Source organism: Cyprinodon tularosa, unplaced genomic scaffold (genome assembly GCF_016077235.1).
Source record: "Cyprinodon tularosa strain WSP-4 unplaced genomic scaffold, ASM1607723v1 ctg265, whole genome shotgun sequence".
Classification (NCBI taxonomy): domain Eukaryota; kingdom Metazoa; phylum Chordata; class Actinopteri; order Cyprinodontiformes; family Cyprinodontidae; genus Cyprinodon; species Cyprinodon tularosa.
In genome coordinates, this window is record NW_024038969.1 from 925,494 (window position 1) to 940,280 (window position 14,787).

At 37.2% G+C, this 14,787-nt stretch overlaps 1 protein-coding gene and 1 long non-coding RNA gene across 2 annotated transcripts in view; one reads left to right on the forward strand and one right to left on the reverse strand.

The window, feature by feature from the left end:
* Positions 1–5,614: 5,614 nt before the first annotated feature.
* Positions 5,615–14,787, reverse strand: part of pcdh1a (protocadherin 1a) — a 147,864-nt gene continuing 138,691 nt past the window's right edge. Inside the window, exon 5 of the mRNA XM_038289189.1 lies at positions 5,615–6,185. Coding sequence (XP_038145117.1) covers positions 5,815–6,185 — 371 coding nt within the window. The 3' untranslated portion in view covers positions 5,615–5,814. The remainder of the gene's footprint in view (positions 6,186–14,787) is intronic.
* LOC119786098 lies at positions 5,893–10,203 on the forward strand. Its single transcript, XR_005281149.1, has 3 exons — positions 5,893–6,195; positions 9,420–9,489; positions 9,943–10,203. It is a non-coding gene; the product is annotated as an uncharacterized LOC119786098 (long non-coding RNA).

Sequence of the window (14,787 nt, forward strand, 5' to 3'; positions counted from 1 at the left end):
TTCTCTTTAGATTTCATTCTACAAATCATGACAGAAAGAATATTTTAGTACAAAGATTGATGTTTAAAAAGGAATTATAGGGGACCAGCCAAGGGCCCATCAACGAAAGTGGGGAAATTTTTAATGGCTACTACTGTCGGTGTGGTTTTTGGGCATAGAGTGTGAGAAGGTAGATGGCATCAGATCGTTGGGTCGTACAGTTTAAGAACATACATTGGGAGCTGTGAATTTTTAACCCCTGCAGTTTCATCAAACAGTTTGAGCTGTAGCTGAGTATAGCGATTAAATCGAGATTTAGAAAGCTTATTGCTGCAGAGAAAAAACTGTGACACAGGATAAATAAACCTTAGTCTCATTTTGGAGTCACACATATCTCATAGTTGTCTAGGAGAAGTACACGAAACATTTTGGAGATTTCATGTCAGATTTTTCTTTCCTCTGGGAAAATACCACTTGGCTTTTACAGACTTTAATGATTTCTATTTAAAAGTGATTTCTGCAATCCCCAGAAATAGTAAAGTTTTAACTACACAAATTACAAGACAAAAGTAGCCTTACAAATATAAATTGCTTGAATATGCAACTATATAGAAATGTGCATTAAACTAAAGTACAATGGTATTGTATGCTTCTTATCTTGTGTTTTAGTAGTTCAGGTTTTGAGTAAAAGTCCAGGGGCCCTATTACTTTTAGTGTTCAAGCAATCTGTTTTTGTGCATTCCTGAATCAGAAATTGGCCACTGTTCCTTGCTTGACAAGAATACGATTTCTACTTAATTACCTCTTGAGGGTGACACGTTTCAACACAACACAACCGCAAGGCTGCACACTCTCTTGGAAATGTAACAACGCCACACTCAAAAGTGATGAATAATAATAGAAATCAAAGAAAGCACTGACAACATTGTTTTTTTTTTTTTTCCCTGAAGTGATTTTATTACAAAGTTCATGAGGACTTACAGTATTACAAGAGAATTTGCCAACATGCGGAAAGAGAACAAAGCAGAACACAGGAGTTTAACAGACCGGTAAGAGAAGACGATCCACTGTTCACAATAAACAGAAAAACTGATTAAGTCCTCAAGAAGTGGGAGCCGGTGAATGACTACAGTGCAGGCATAGAACGGCCACATTCACACTGACTCAGCAAAGGTCAATCCAACCAAGGCAAGATGTGCACATCTCAATACATGTTACAATTTTTATATGCCATCGGCTTTTCTCAAAACTTTTAGAAAGCTTCACTTGTATGTACATAAAACTGTACAAAAACATGGCATCACAAGCATTTTATCCTATATAAATATACCAACATTTAGGATAACAACTAGATTCTCTCTTGCAAAGACATATTTTCAAGGCAATAGTCTTTGTATTATATGAACTGCGGAAAAAAGATGAAATGTTCAGTCGATTTCAGTTCGTCTGGGGTAGTGGGACGTCGAATAAAACTATAACGAGTGAACAGTTTTCTACCAATCATCTTTGGGATTCATGCTAAAAGTTGCCGCTCACTGAACAGCAGCCTCGGGGTCTTGAGGACCTATGTACACTAATGCCACCGACAGATTTCATTTTTTCACACAGCCAGTTAGCAGAGAGTCTTTGACCAGCGGTAAAAAGAAAGAAAATGAAATCAATTTTGTTACTGTAATTTCTTTATCTGTGCACAGAAATGATCACCATACAATACACATTACAGAGGCAAAATATACTCAAGTGAATGCAACATTAAATCAATGTAAAAGTACAAATTAAACATTATCAAACACATTTCAGATGGTGCTTTGCTGCAAACCTTTATCAAGAGAAGCAGCGGTTTCAACACAGTTCATTTACCTCAAGTTCAAAAGAAAGGGCAAACCTGGCGATATGTTTTCCAGAAGTGAGCAGTAAGAGGTACATTCTGCTGCAGAAAATAGCTCCACTTATCAAAGTAGAAATGGGGTTATTTTCTGTTTTCCTTTTATATTAAAACAGACTCCTATCAGTGCAATTGGCTAAGCAACTAATTATTACAAATCAGGATTTTTTCTTATTGTTTGGCAGTAAATAATTTAAACCTTTCCTCCTTAAGGTCAGTTCGGACTACCAAAATGAAGTCTATTTGTTAAATGGCAAAGTAATGGGAGGGAGTACATAGATAATCATTCTTTTTTTTTTTTTTTTCTCAGGCTACAGGGCATGCCTTGAAGGATTACAGTCTTTGCCACTGTGTACAGCTGCTAGCAAACATCTCCATAAGGACTTCGGCTTTCATTTTGAGGTCGATCTAAACATTTTTAATCAAAGCAAATTCTTTCCTGGATTGCAAAATTTTTTACTTTCCACAAAAATAAGATCGCTGGATATTCCTCAGTCAATTTACTTGTGTATCTGATTGAACAGATCCCTATGGAACCCTTTTACCAAATAGATAACAATAGATAATCAATAAACCAGATTTGTGGACATCCACAATCCTGTTCACGATGCTGTTCATTATTTACTCATTTGTTCTTTTTTAAATCAAATTACACTGTGGCTCATGGTCGTTTAGGTGTTGTAACATATGATCTAAATGTAGAATTCAGAATATATATAAAAAAAAAAAAGAGAGATAAAAGATTGCTTATCTCAGTATTTTGGCACTTTGTTTTTGCTAACTGACATTTAACAGGAAAGGTTTAGTTTATATAAGTGCCAGACAGAAAAGTAAAAGATTATGTATCTTGTCTTCTTTATAAACTATGTCTTAGTACCCATGTCCTTGTCTATTAGTAATCAAGCAGACCTCTGGGTATTTCCAGATTTCTTCAGAGATACCTAGGCTGGAAAAGGAAGAAGATGTAATCCCGTTGGCGAATCTGAATTGCGAGAAAAGATCCAGATAGACAAATTTACACCTGTGGCTTCATGACAGTCATTTTATCACTCATTGCCATCTTTCTCACTTGTTATTAATTCCAGGTCAGTGATCTTACCCGCTGCTTTTAGTTGGTGAATCCACAGATCTTAGAGGGCTGGGGGGAGGGAGGTTAATCACAGTGTATCATGGCTTGTTTGAATTTTTATTTCAGTTGCTAAATGGCTTTAAAAGTGGCATAATGAGCATTCTCCCCCTCAAGGCTGGATATCTGCTGAGCTTATTTAATCACAGCCATGTCCAGTAATCTCCATGTTTTTTTTTTTAAACCGACAAAATGCAGCTTGCAGTGGGCAGTCTGATGAGGTAAGTGCTGCTAAAAATACCCCCGCTTTAAATGTTGTAGCTCTGTGGGTGGATTTGCATTGTCTGGTGGGTGCTTTGTCCTGGGGGTTTGCTCACACATGCCCCCGCTCAAGACTCATTACTCACCCTAATTAGGAAATGTCCATTCTCGGCTCCTTCAGCCTCACTCAGAGGCACAATCTCACTATGGAAATAGCCTGCAGAGGTGAAAGGTATCTACAAATCTAATCAAATTGATGTTTAAATCAAAGACACAGAATAGCGATGCAATGTTCTTGCGCAAGTTAGTGAAGTCATCATTAACATCCAATTACCTAGTAACACAAGTGTCCTTCAAACATATCCTCTGAATTTACCAGAAAATATTACTGGCATGACATATTTTACACTCTGCTTAGGATATCAAAAAAATCAACATACTAAATAATTAATCAAAAATGACTTATATAATTGATTGATTAACAGCAGAAATTAGGTTACTAATATTAAAATGATTATTAATAATTATAATTAATGAATTAACAGCAATGACAACCTGAATGCATTTCATCTCTTGTTTAGGTTATACCCTGTGTTTTACATAATCGATTGATTGATACAAGGCCTTGTAAGTGTTACATACTGTGTACCTTTATGTTTTTTATTTTAGATTTAAATGTTTGAGGTTTATTGTGATTATGCAGTGTAGCAGTACATCTTTGCGAACTGGATAAACAAGAATCTATGGTTTTCAGAAGTCAGAGACGTCTGAAAATGTAAAGTCTTCAGAAATACCTTTGCTGCAATAAAGTGAGTTCAAGGTATTTCTATATCACTTTTGCACATCTAAAAGCTATTTTGCCGAATCTCTTTTTGTAAACTTTTTTGTAGCTTTACTGTGTCTAACAGTTATTTTGTAAACTGATTCAGAAGTCTGCCATCACAGCATAACACAGGTCCAACTGTGTTTCAGTATGAGGATAGTTGTCTTAAATAGGTATACGGAAGCTGATTAAATTTGATTGTAAGGTTGATGAAACTCAAGACAGTCATCCTCTGATATATTTAATGGTTTCAGACAAAGCAGTGCCACCACCAGTGTTTGCTGTATATTTAGACTACAACAGAGACTGTTTATTTAGACAACAGGCAAAGTATTTTTTAATAAATTGCATTACTTTTCACTTGTTACTCAATTTCTTTAAAAAATTGTAAATAGTTTTGCACTGAGATACTGACTTTAAGTTCATTATTTTGTTTAAATTTAAATGTAAAATTATTTTATGGTTTTATAGGCCCACATTGAGACTTTGTACAATGAACGTCCATAGTGCAACAACTTTGCACATAAAGATTATTCTTATTTTAAACTATCAACTGAATTGTCCATTCAAGCCTATTCATTGTGATGGAATACCTTCAAAAAATAAATTGTCTAAATTCAGGATCTATCTGGTTTACGTTGGTATGTTATTCAGTGTTGTTATTGTAATAACACCCCTCTGCACCTTAAAACTCAAGCGCCCTTTTATTTAATTTGAACCCTTAGGCATTCATTAGATTTCTATCAATATTATGTAATGTGAGGTTATGGAATGAGAACAACTTGTGTCTTGCATGTGAAGCCCATCTGATTGTCTCAACACGGAGGAACCTTCTCCAAATGCACTGGTGCACTGGTGCACTGGTGTAATCTCTAATAGGGAGCAAAAAGCCACTCAGAATGTGTCTGGCGAGGACTCTGCATTTGGTCATCGTAACCCTTCGGGTTCTGTGGCCAAGTCAACCGTTTTCATGATGAACGACAGGTCATAGTACTGCGAGTCAGTGGGACATAATGTCGCTTTAAATGCTGCCACACAGCTTTCTCCACCAGTGGCGGAGCTCTACAGGGAGCGGAGGTAAAGGCCATTCTACTATGATTAGGGGTCAAAGGTGTGTAGGGATAGGTGTGGGTATGTGTGCGCTCACGCACATGATATTGTGGAGCAGATAAATGCTTTCCACAATACCTAGTCTCTTTCGATGGTTTCAGTCAAGTTTAAACAGCAACAGTAAAGAATAGCTTAAATATGCTAAAATCCAGAGGCGTTCTTTGCAGGTTATGCCAGAAAAAAATATGCAGAACACACCATTCAAATGTATTTACAGCTCTGTACATTAAGAAGACCTTATGATCTAACTCCTGGTCTTAAGTGTTATGTCTACTAATATGGCCAAATTAGATGTTTATTGAATAATAGCTAGAAATGGCACAAGAGCACTGATCACAACTTTCAAGAACTCACTTCACATACTGGGTCTTGTCTAACTACAACAAGAATTAGTCACTGCTAAAGTAGCTATTTCCACTTACATTTCTCATCTAACCTTCTGGATTGCGACTGTTGAGAGCTTCAATAAATAAATGAGGGGGTGCGTCAATTTTTTTTTTGTGGAATCATTCCAGGATTTGCTGATGAGCAGATAATTTGAGTAAGAAATGATGAGTGTTCATGCCAGTGAATAAAAGAGCCACGACCGATCGTTGCTTACAACCCGGCCACAGGCTGTGTGTGGACAGTTTATTTTATTCTCCGTCTGAAGTGAGTGTAGCTTTCTTCATTTGGGTACCAATCTGTTTCTCACAGGTAAATCTCTCGTTTAGGGGTGTGGGCCGATGGGGATGTGGGTGGGAACTCAGAGGCAACACTCAGGGGCATCTCCTCTACAGGGCAGTCCTGAGTGGCATCTTGGCCGCTGCTGGAATAGGCACTGCGAGAGGGTGGAAGGCGCGACCGGTGCTCCTCACCACTCAGCCTGGCGCTGCCGTTGGCCAGGCGTCCCAGACTCCCTCTCTCCTGGTAAGGCACGAATGTGGAGAGCTTGGGGGGATTCCTGGTCTTACGCACAGGGGAGGGATGGCCTGGCATCCAGCAGGCATCTGAGTGACCCAATTCACTGCACTCAGTTGTGCAGTTTCCGGTCATCGCCACATCAGGGAGAGAGCGGATATCTGTGGAAAGGTAAGAGGACACAAATCACAAAAAAGCTTACTTTGTAAAACTTATCAAGAAAGTTGAAAAAAAAAATGGCTTTTATGAACAGAGATGGTTTCTTCTTATACACCCTATGAAACCCCTAACCCCCACCCCCGCCCTTGAGGTCTTTGCAGCTGTTGCTAAGCAGTCAGCAGTGGTTGCTATGTAGCAGTCGCTATGCACTGTGTAATGAGTGCTAGTGTGTGTGTGTAGTCCACAGGCTGGTGTGGTAGATGCAAGAGGCGACGTGCTGTGTCTTTGTCATTCAGAAGTATCCCCCAGCAGTCTGTCTAGGTTATTCAGAATATATCATCATGTTGTTAATATGTTCAACAATGACTTATTTTAACTAAATTTGATGTCCATGTTGTAAATAGAACATTGAATAAGTCCCAACATTGAGCATTAAAGAAGGTGGAAGAAATGCATAAATTACAAACACACAAGAAACAGGCAGTGTTCAGTTACAGAGGGAGTATCTGAATTCTTTAGAGGAAGGAAAATAACATGCTGAATGAGTTATTGATTGACAGTGCTGAAATGAGTTCCCTGCCCTTGATTGTCATCCATTTTTTATTCAGCTTTTCCTAATTAAATAAATGGGTCCACAACCCAGTGACCTCGTTTTCACACACAAGCCGAGAAAGCTCCAAAATAAGTTTGCATGAGCTATTACGCAGCAGCAGTCCAACACTTTCTGAAGGCAAACACAACACCAAGGAGGCACTCTATTTGTCCCCTCAGAAATGTATATCTAGCCGCCTACAGCTTTGCCAAACACGCACCTGTTGACAAGCTGAACATACAGAACAGATTAAATGGAAATGCTGCTACATTTATCATCTTTTTATCCCTTTAGACTCATCCTGGGACAAGCTTGATCAATGTCTGAGAGAGGAGCAGACAGCAAAGAACTGTGCATCTGTGATATTACCGACTTGTAAAGTTGCTGTGATAAACGCATTACTCTAATGCCAAAGGGCTGTCCACAAAATGTAATGACATGTCGATTATGGATGCTCTGTTCCTGTTTTGTGGTTACAGCTTGCTTGCAAATGAGGGAAAATGTTTGCACATAGGGGACACATCCATACATCAACACACACAACAGGTTCCTATATGTTTTCTATACTAGTTCACTATTTGATTTTTAGACTATTTTTTTCTCTTTTTTAAAATATAAAGAATGGCATCTCACTTTGGATTTATGGCATTTCTGAAGTGGCCCAGTTTTATATATGACATCTGAAAAAGCCAAATGACAGGCAGGTAAAAGAAGCGGAGCACAGAAGGGATGAAAGAACAAAAGGTATGGGGGGGTGATTGATGGATTGAGTAAGGACAATGAATTAGAAATAAGTGAAAGAAGGAAGAACATGAGTTGGAAAGAAAAGAAGAGCATAAGGGAGGCGCAGAACAAAACAGAAGATGAGGAAAGAGGAAAAAAGAAAGGAAATGATTCAGGAGATAAGGAAGAGCGCAAGGAACTATACAGGAAAAAAGAAAGGTGACAATGAAGAAAGAAGACACAAGGAAGGAGGAATAAAGAAGAGGAACAAGAAAGGTAGGGGAGAAAGAATAGGGGCAAGTTGAAGGAGGAAATTAACTATGAAAACATAGGAGTAAGACTTGGAGAAGGAAATGTGATAGCAAATTTAAAGGACAGAAAAGATAAAAAGAAGAATGAAAGGAAGTGGTGCTGCGTCTGGGCATAGGCCATATGGGGGGTCACCAACTGCTGAAGAGGGTGCTGATAAAAAAAAAAGAAAAAAAGAAGAGGAACAGAATAACAAATAGCAATGATGTGCGGCCCTGACTTGCACCCTTTTATCATGCTGTTTTAAGAATAAAAATTCTGAAAACATGAGCCACAACAGTGCACCCCCCACACACGCTGTGCTGCAGTTGTTCCTTATTCTGATGTACCTCCCACTGCTGCCATTCAAATGCACCCAAAAGGAAGACTGAACCTACATACCAGTGCACCAAAATCAGCTGATTCAACATTAGGTAAACAAATGTTCATGAATGTTCTGACAGATGTTTTTATTGGTTGTGTTTTTAACAAGAAAGGCTACGTTCACACTGCAGGCCTTAATGCTCAATTCCGATTTTTTTGTGAAATCGGATTTTTTTGCATGTCCGTTCACACTTCCAAGTATATGCGACTTGTATGTGATCTACTGTGTGAACTGAAAGCGTTCAACCGAAGTGTCCCGCATGCGCACTCGAGGACGCGATGACGTCACATGTAGCAAGCGTCCTCAGTGTTTGCGGAAGTAAACATGACTCGTAATACCGCAGCGTATATTGCGTTCTTTAAGTTCTTCTCCAACAGGAGCAGGCACATTACGAATGAAATCTTTTTAAGAAGATCAAAAAGAAAGAGAGCCAGATTTCTTGCAATGGCGTTTTGTGGGGCAGTAATAGCAACGTCCGTACAGAGCTCTCACTGAGCTCTCTATTGACTGCTCTCTGTGTTATCTTCCGCCATGGTTGTTAGTTTTTCCCACCTCCGCTTAGTAGGACGCAGATTAGTAACGTTTAGTAACATTTGTCAAGTATCAATGACGTGTAGGTCGGATGAATGCGACCTGGCCGTACAGACACAGGTCGCATTTGAAAAGATCAGATACGTATCGGATTCAGGACCACATATCCAAGTGGCCTGGGTCGCATTTGAAAAAATCCGATCTGTGTCGTTCAGACTGTCATAAAAAGATCAGATACAGGTCACATATGGGCAAAAAAATCGGAATTGGGTCACTTCAGGCTGCAGTGTGAACGTAGCCAAAAAGCTTTAAATAGATATTTAACTGCTACTAAATGGATTTTGCTGCTGATAGTGGTTGGTCTGGCCTCTGCATACGGTTGAAGGAGAGGCTGCATCAGTTAAAAGTATTTGTGTTTAGACTTTAAAAAAAAAGAGAATAAATACATTTTGGATATGGCTATAAAATTACAAAAATGTGGAAAAATAGCAGTGCTGTTATTATCTTTGGATGCACTGTAAGTGTGGTATGATCTTAGTTTTTACAATTTTTTTCCTGTTAGACAGTAGTCTGTCTGCTGCAGGTATAAGTTTTCCTTGTATGGTTAGCAAGAGTATGTGGCAGCTTACATAGCCTAGCTGATACATTCATAACTGTATGTTGACATTATGGAAGAAACTGGTTTGGTTGATATTTTCCATATCTTTCTTTCAACAGAAAGTTCTGTAAGTGCTGCATACACCTGAAAATACCTAAAAAGGAAGAAAGAAAAAAAAGACTACCATTGGTAAATAACATTTCTATAACAACTATGAATGCTATTCTATCTACTAAAGAGTTGGAATAATAGTGGCATGGCATTTATGGTAAGATATTTAAAAATTGATTGAAAAATGCTGGATTACATACATACAATAATTTAAAACGATTTTCACCCTTGGCTTTGACGGTTTTAAAGCAGATAATGCAAAAATAAGAAAAACTCACAAAATGTAAGAAAATGCTCAGTGACATTAACATTGTAACCTAAAAGCCAGGTTTATACAATTTATCTGACAAAAAAATACATTTTAATGTAACTTACATTTCTAGACATCAACACAGTCAGAGAACAAAATGAGCTGTAGCTTTCAAGTTAATTCAAATGTTCTTTTTTTTAACAATTTTTTCACATGTTTAACCTTCCGTAAAGGACTCCATTTTAGAAAAACAACCATATCTACAATTCAAATTATTTCAGAGTCTGCTGCAAGAAAGGAACGATGAAGAAAAGAAGGAAGGAAAGAAGAAGGGACTTCATAATTCACACAATCACCAAAGGAAGTTAAATGAGGATTAACGAAGAACAGAATGAAGGAATGAGAATAGAGACCAAAGGAATGACAGTGGGAAGAATGGAAAGAGAAGGACTTGAGGAAGACAGAAGAAAAAGAGGCAAAAACAAACAAAAGGAGGAAGCGACCTACAAGAAGGTACGAGCGAAGAGAACATGGAGGAATTGTTGGAGGAAGAACAAGATTTATATATATATATATATATATTTTATTATAATCAGTTTTTTCCAAACTTATCTTGACCTAGTAAAGCCTAAAAACAAATTACAGAATGTTCCAGACTGAATGAAAAGCCTGGAAACCGTGCCTATGCCAAGACATTTTACTGCTTTACTACTAATTAATGCATAATAGACCATATTATATTACCAGTTTCCCATATTGGTAACTATTCAATTCTCGCTAGTAATCCATACACAATTGTTCCATTATTGCAGTGATATGAACTGTGTGAAGAAGAATCCATAGCTTAAGCTGTTTTTGGAGCTAATCTCATTGTTTCTGTAATCCAAAACAGCAGGATGTTTAGACTATTTAATACATTCACTTCACAATTGGGGAATGTTCTGCATTATTCATGCATACTTAATTACTGGGATGCTTAAGTCACTTCTTGCGTTTATAAGGACTTTGTAATTAAGCTATTGCTCATTTCAAAGGAATTGCATTTTTTTATGTTTAACATAGTAGAGAGAAAGAAGAATATATATAGGGCACTTATGAATAGCCAAGCCCATTTTAGATGTATTTTGATGCAATTCTTTGTGATAGACCAAACACAAAATGCATCACCGTAATATCAGTTAATTATGATAATTGATAATTCTTTTATTAAATATAAATCTGAAAAGTGTGCATTGCTTCTTTGGGACTTTTTAGTAATGTCTTTACCAACTTTTAAAAGCAATATAGTTCAAGATCAATCCCCTCTTTGCACATAATTTCAACTAAGCTCTCCACATTGGCTGGGCCATTCCAACGCATTAATATGTGTGGATGTAATTGCAGCTCTGGCTAGATGTTAGTTTAATTAATATGTTGTCCTTTAGTGAGTTTTATCTGCCTTCCAGCCTAGTTTGACCAGCGTACTTACAGTTTTACTTTGGGGATGGTGTTTTAAAGGTGAATATTGGTGTTTCTTTATTATTTTTTTAATAACATTGTCCATTTAGGAGGAGTTTCGAACAAGGCATCTTCAGTAAGGTTCTTTTGAAGACACATACATAAGAGAATTTTGGAAAAGACAAATAGAACTAAACTTAAAACTAAGAAGATGTCTATTATTTTACACTTTTTTTCAGAATTAACATTGTAATGCGTTGGTGTATCCCATAAAACCACTATAAAATAAACTAACATTTCCTATTGTGACAAAATGAGTGGAATAGTTTATGTAAGGTACTACGGTATAGCTTTATCAAATGATGAGCAACTGATTAAAGAGATTCACATCTGTACCCGTGTGCATGCATGCCTCCTTCTCCTTGATGAGCGGAGTCTTATTTTCACTCAGCTCTGCTATCTGCAAACATGGTCTGGAAGCATCATGACAGTGAAAATGGACTTGAGCTGCAGGAGATGTTCACAGGAAGAGAGGTTTGAGGAGCGAGCTTTTAAGTGCAAGTACAGTCACGTAGGCATCTACCCCAAACGGATTTCACACTTGATTAAAACTTCTCCACAGCTTCAAGGAGGTTTACGCCTCACCATGAGGCAACATGTTCAAATTGGAGCAGCTGCACATCTACAAAGCAGTGTAAAGTGGGGGGAGGAAAAAAAACACCTTTTTGGCAGGAGGTTTTTAGAAACACGCCACATGCCACATTTTGGCATATTTTGTCTTTTTGAATTAGAAATTACCAATAAATGCACCCATGTGATCAGACCTGGAATAAGTGCAAGTAAACCTCATTCACTGTTAGCTTCTGAAAAAAAGATAGATCTGTCATATTTGACTGTTTTGTGGTTGCCTTCACTTTTAACTTCCCAGTCCAGAGAAGGAAAAGATGTAAGGTTAGGATGTAATGTAAGGTTAACACTGATTGCTGCATCTTGAATGCCTGCCAGTTTGGTGATTCACTTCAGGTTGAATGTGTTTTTAGAAAAGATAACATTAAGTTGTTTAAAGAAGTGCCAAGAAAAAAAGAACATGTTTTTAAAAAATGACATATTGCACCAGTGTCTGGAGTGAATACTGCTCATGCTGAGCTGTACTCATCATTATCAAGGGAAGGAAAATTTGTCATGACAGTTAAATATACAAATAGTAATCCAAATTCATTTTTCCCCCCAGTACTGCCAAAATATATATTGTGTTTCTTGTATGTAAGCTATGCAAATGATTTTTTTAAGGCCATTACCTTTCTGGTTAGCCTTTCATCTACATATCATTTGGTTTTATTTAGAGTGGGTTTCTGAGAAAGGTTTTTTTTTTTTTTTTTTTCCTTAACAGACGGTTTAACAGAGAATAAGTCTATCTTCAGCTGCAACCTGCTTTTCTTCTCCACACCCTCCTTACTATTCTTTACTGCATGCCATTTCCATTTACGCAGTTCACTTTTCCCAACAATGTGTCGTGAGCATGTTGCTCCGACGCCATGTTATTACAGGATGTATTTTTTCGCTGAAGCTGAACTTATTTTTTATTATGTTGAGCTGACCTTTCTTTCGCGCTTAAATCCATTTCCACAAAAAAATAATCAATGTTCATAATTACAATTTTGTATCCGTGCTCTGATGCACCATTAGCTGGTAGTAACTGTGGTGCTGTTCATTTATACTGTGGTGAAATGCTGTCCACTCTGCAAAATAAAAACATGCACAAAGGTGTCTGTATATTTACAGAGTGTGATGAAGCAAATGAGTCAAGCCAATGCCAACTTTATTTATAATTTGCTTTAAACATCATGCATTGATAAAAGTGCTGAACAGAAGGGATGAATGATAAAAACACATTTTAATTAAGAAGAAATCTAAAAATTACTTAAAAATAAATTTTCCTGCCAATGGCAAATTGCAGAAAGGGGTCTTGAGAGCAGATTTAGAAATGTCTATTTAAAAATTATTTTCTAATCTGCTGCAATGACAAAAGCTTAATCTCCCCTGAGCTTCAATCGAGTCCTTGGTACCTCCAACACCAGCTAGTTAGCTGATCTGAGGGTCGGAGAGGGAAATACAGGTGATATGAGGTCAAAGCTCAGAGAGATAAGGAGAAGAAAGGCCATTTAAAGACTAAAAAAAACAAAATCATTAAAAAGATTTACTCTAAAACAGATGTGTGAGCATTGCAGAGAGGATAAAACATGAATTTGCTGCATTTAAAAGCTTTGCAGCTGCGTTCCGCAGTAACTGAAGATGTGATAAGGATAACTTCCTTACTCCAAGGAATAAAGAATAACAGCAGTCCTGTTGAGTTTTCACTCAAGCATGGATTACTGTTTTTAAGTCATCTTTGGACAACATTCCTTTGATTGTAGCTATGTTCCTAGTGTAAAAAATGCTGGATTTCACTATTTACATTGTCCTGTCCAAGCTTTGCATTTACTAGCCATTTTTAAACCAAGGCTTATGACATTAAGTTTTTTTATAGTCTGCCAAAGAACCCAACTCTACAGTATGTGAGACAAGGACCAGCCGCTGACATTAGAAAAAATATAACTTCATTCTTATCTCCATTCAGGCAAAAACAGTTAAAAGCTTTTCATCCTTTTAATTCCTCAAGACATTCCTTTAATCAATCACCACTCTGTTTTAGGGACACATAAACCTGAGAATTATCAGATCTCATAAACCTTAATATTACTTTTTACATTTAATAACCAATGTCCATTCGGATATTTAATGAAGAGAATGGGTCAGGAGGATGAAGGTTTTCCTGCTCTTGGGACTCTCCAGCTTCTGCAACCTTCTCCCAGCCACAAAGCTTAATAAATTCTGGAGAGACTCAGATTTTTTTCAAAATTGACATCAGCAGAGGTAGAGGTCTGGCACATTAAGGTACAGATTTTCCTGCTAAATTATTTGTCTTTATGATGATATTTGATAATCTCATGTGTTTAATGTTTTTTAAAGACGAGCAAACAAGATGGGTTGCATGGTATGCCATGCTGATATATTTTGAGCCGTTGTTTATAAAGCTTTAAAACTAATATAAATTTCATGTTTTTCCATTATGAATTGGTTTGAACACACATTGGTTCCAAAACCACAACAAGCAGTGATATCATGGTATTATTATACTGATTATGGTTTTCAACCATGTTTTTTCTTCTTCTTCTGTACATAGTGGCTTAGTTTATTTGAGTTTCACTAGTTTAGTCAGTTCTTCTTAACCCAATTAATTTTAGTGTTTAGTTGAAATATGTTTGTCTTGAAACTGAATGATTTTTGTTCATGAACAGTTAAATTTTGAATGGGAGTTGTGGTGAATTTATCTATATATGTGCAGTCATCTGTTTGACCATGATTTGAGCTCAGTTCACAGCTTCCTTTTTTGTTCCAGTCGGGCGTTCTTTCACAGTGTGTGACAGTCTGAATTTTATTTGATTAAATAACATATTTACCATCCTTACAGGGGTAGACAATAAATATATCATAATTGCACAACACAGCACAACAATGAAAATCATTATTCTTGTAAAAGTGGAGCTGGTTCAGAAGAAATACAAGAAATAGCAGAGGTTGATGATTAGAGCCCTGCGGGATCCCATTCCACCACATAGCAAACGGGGATCTGATCATTTAGTCCAACA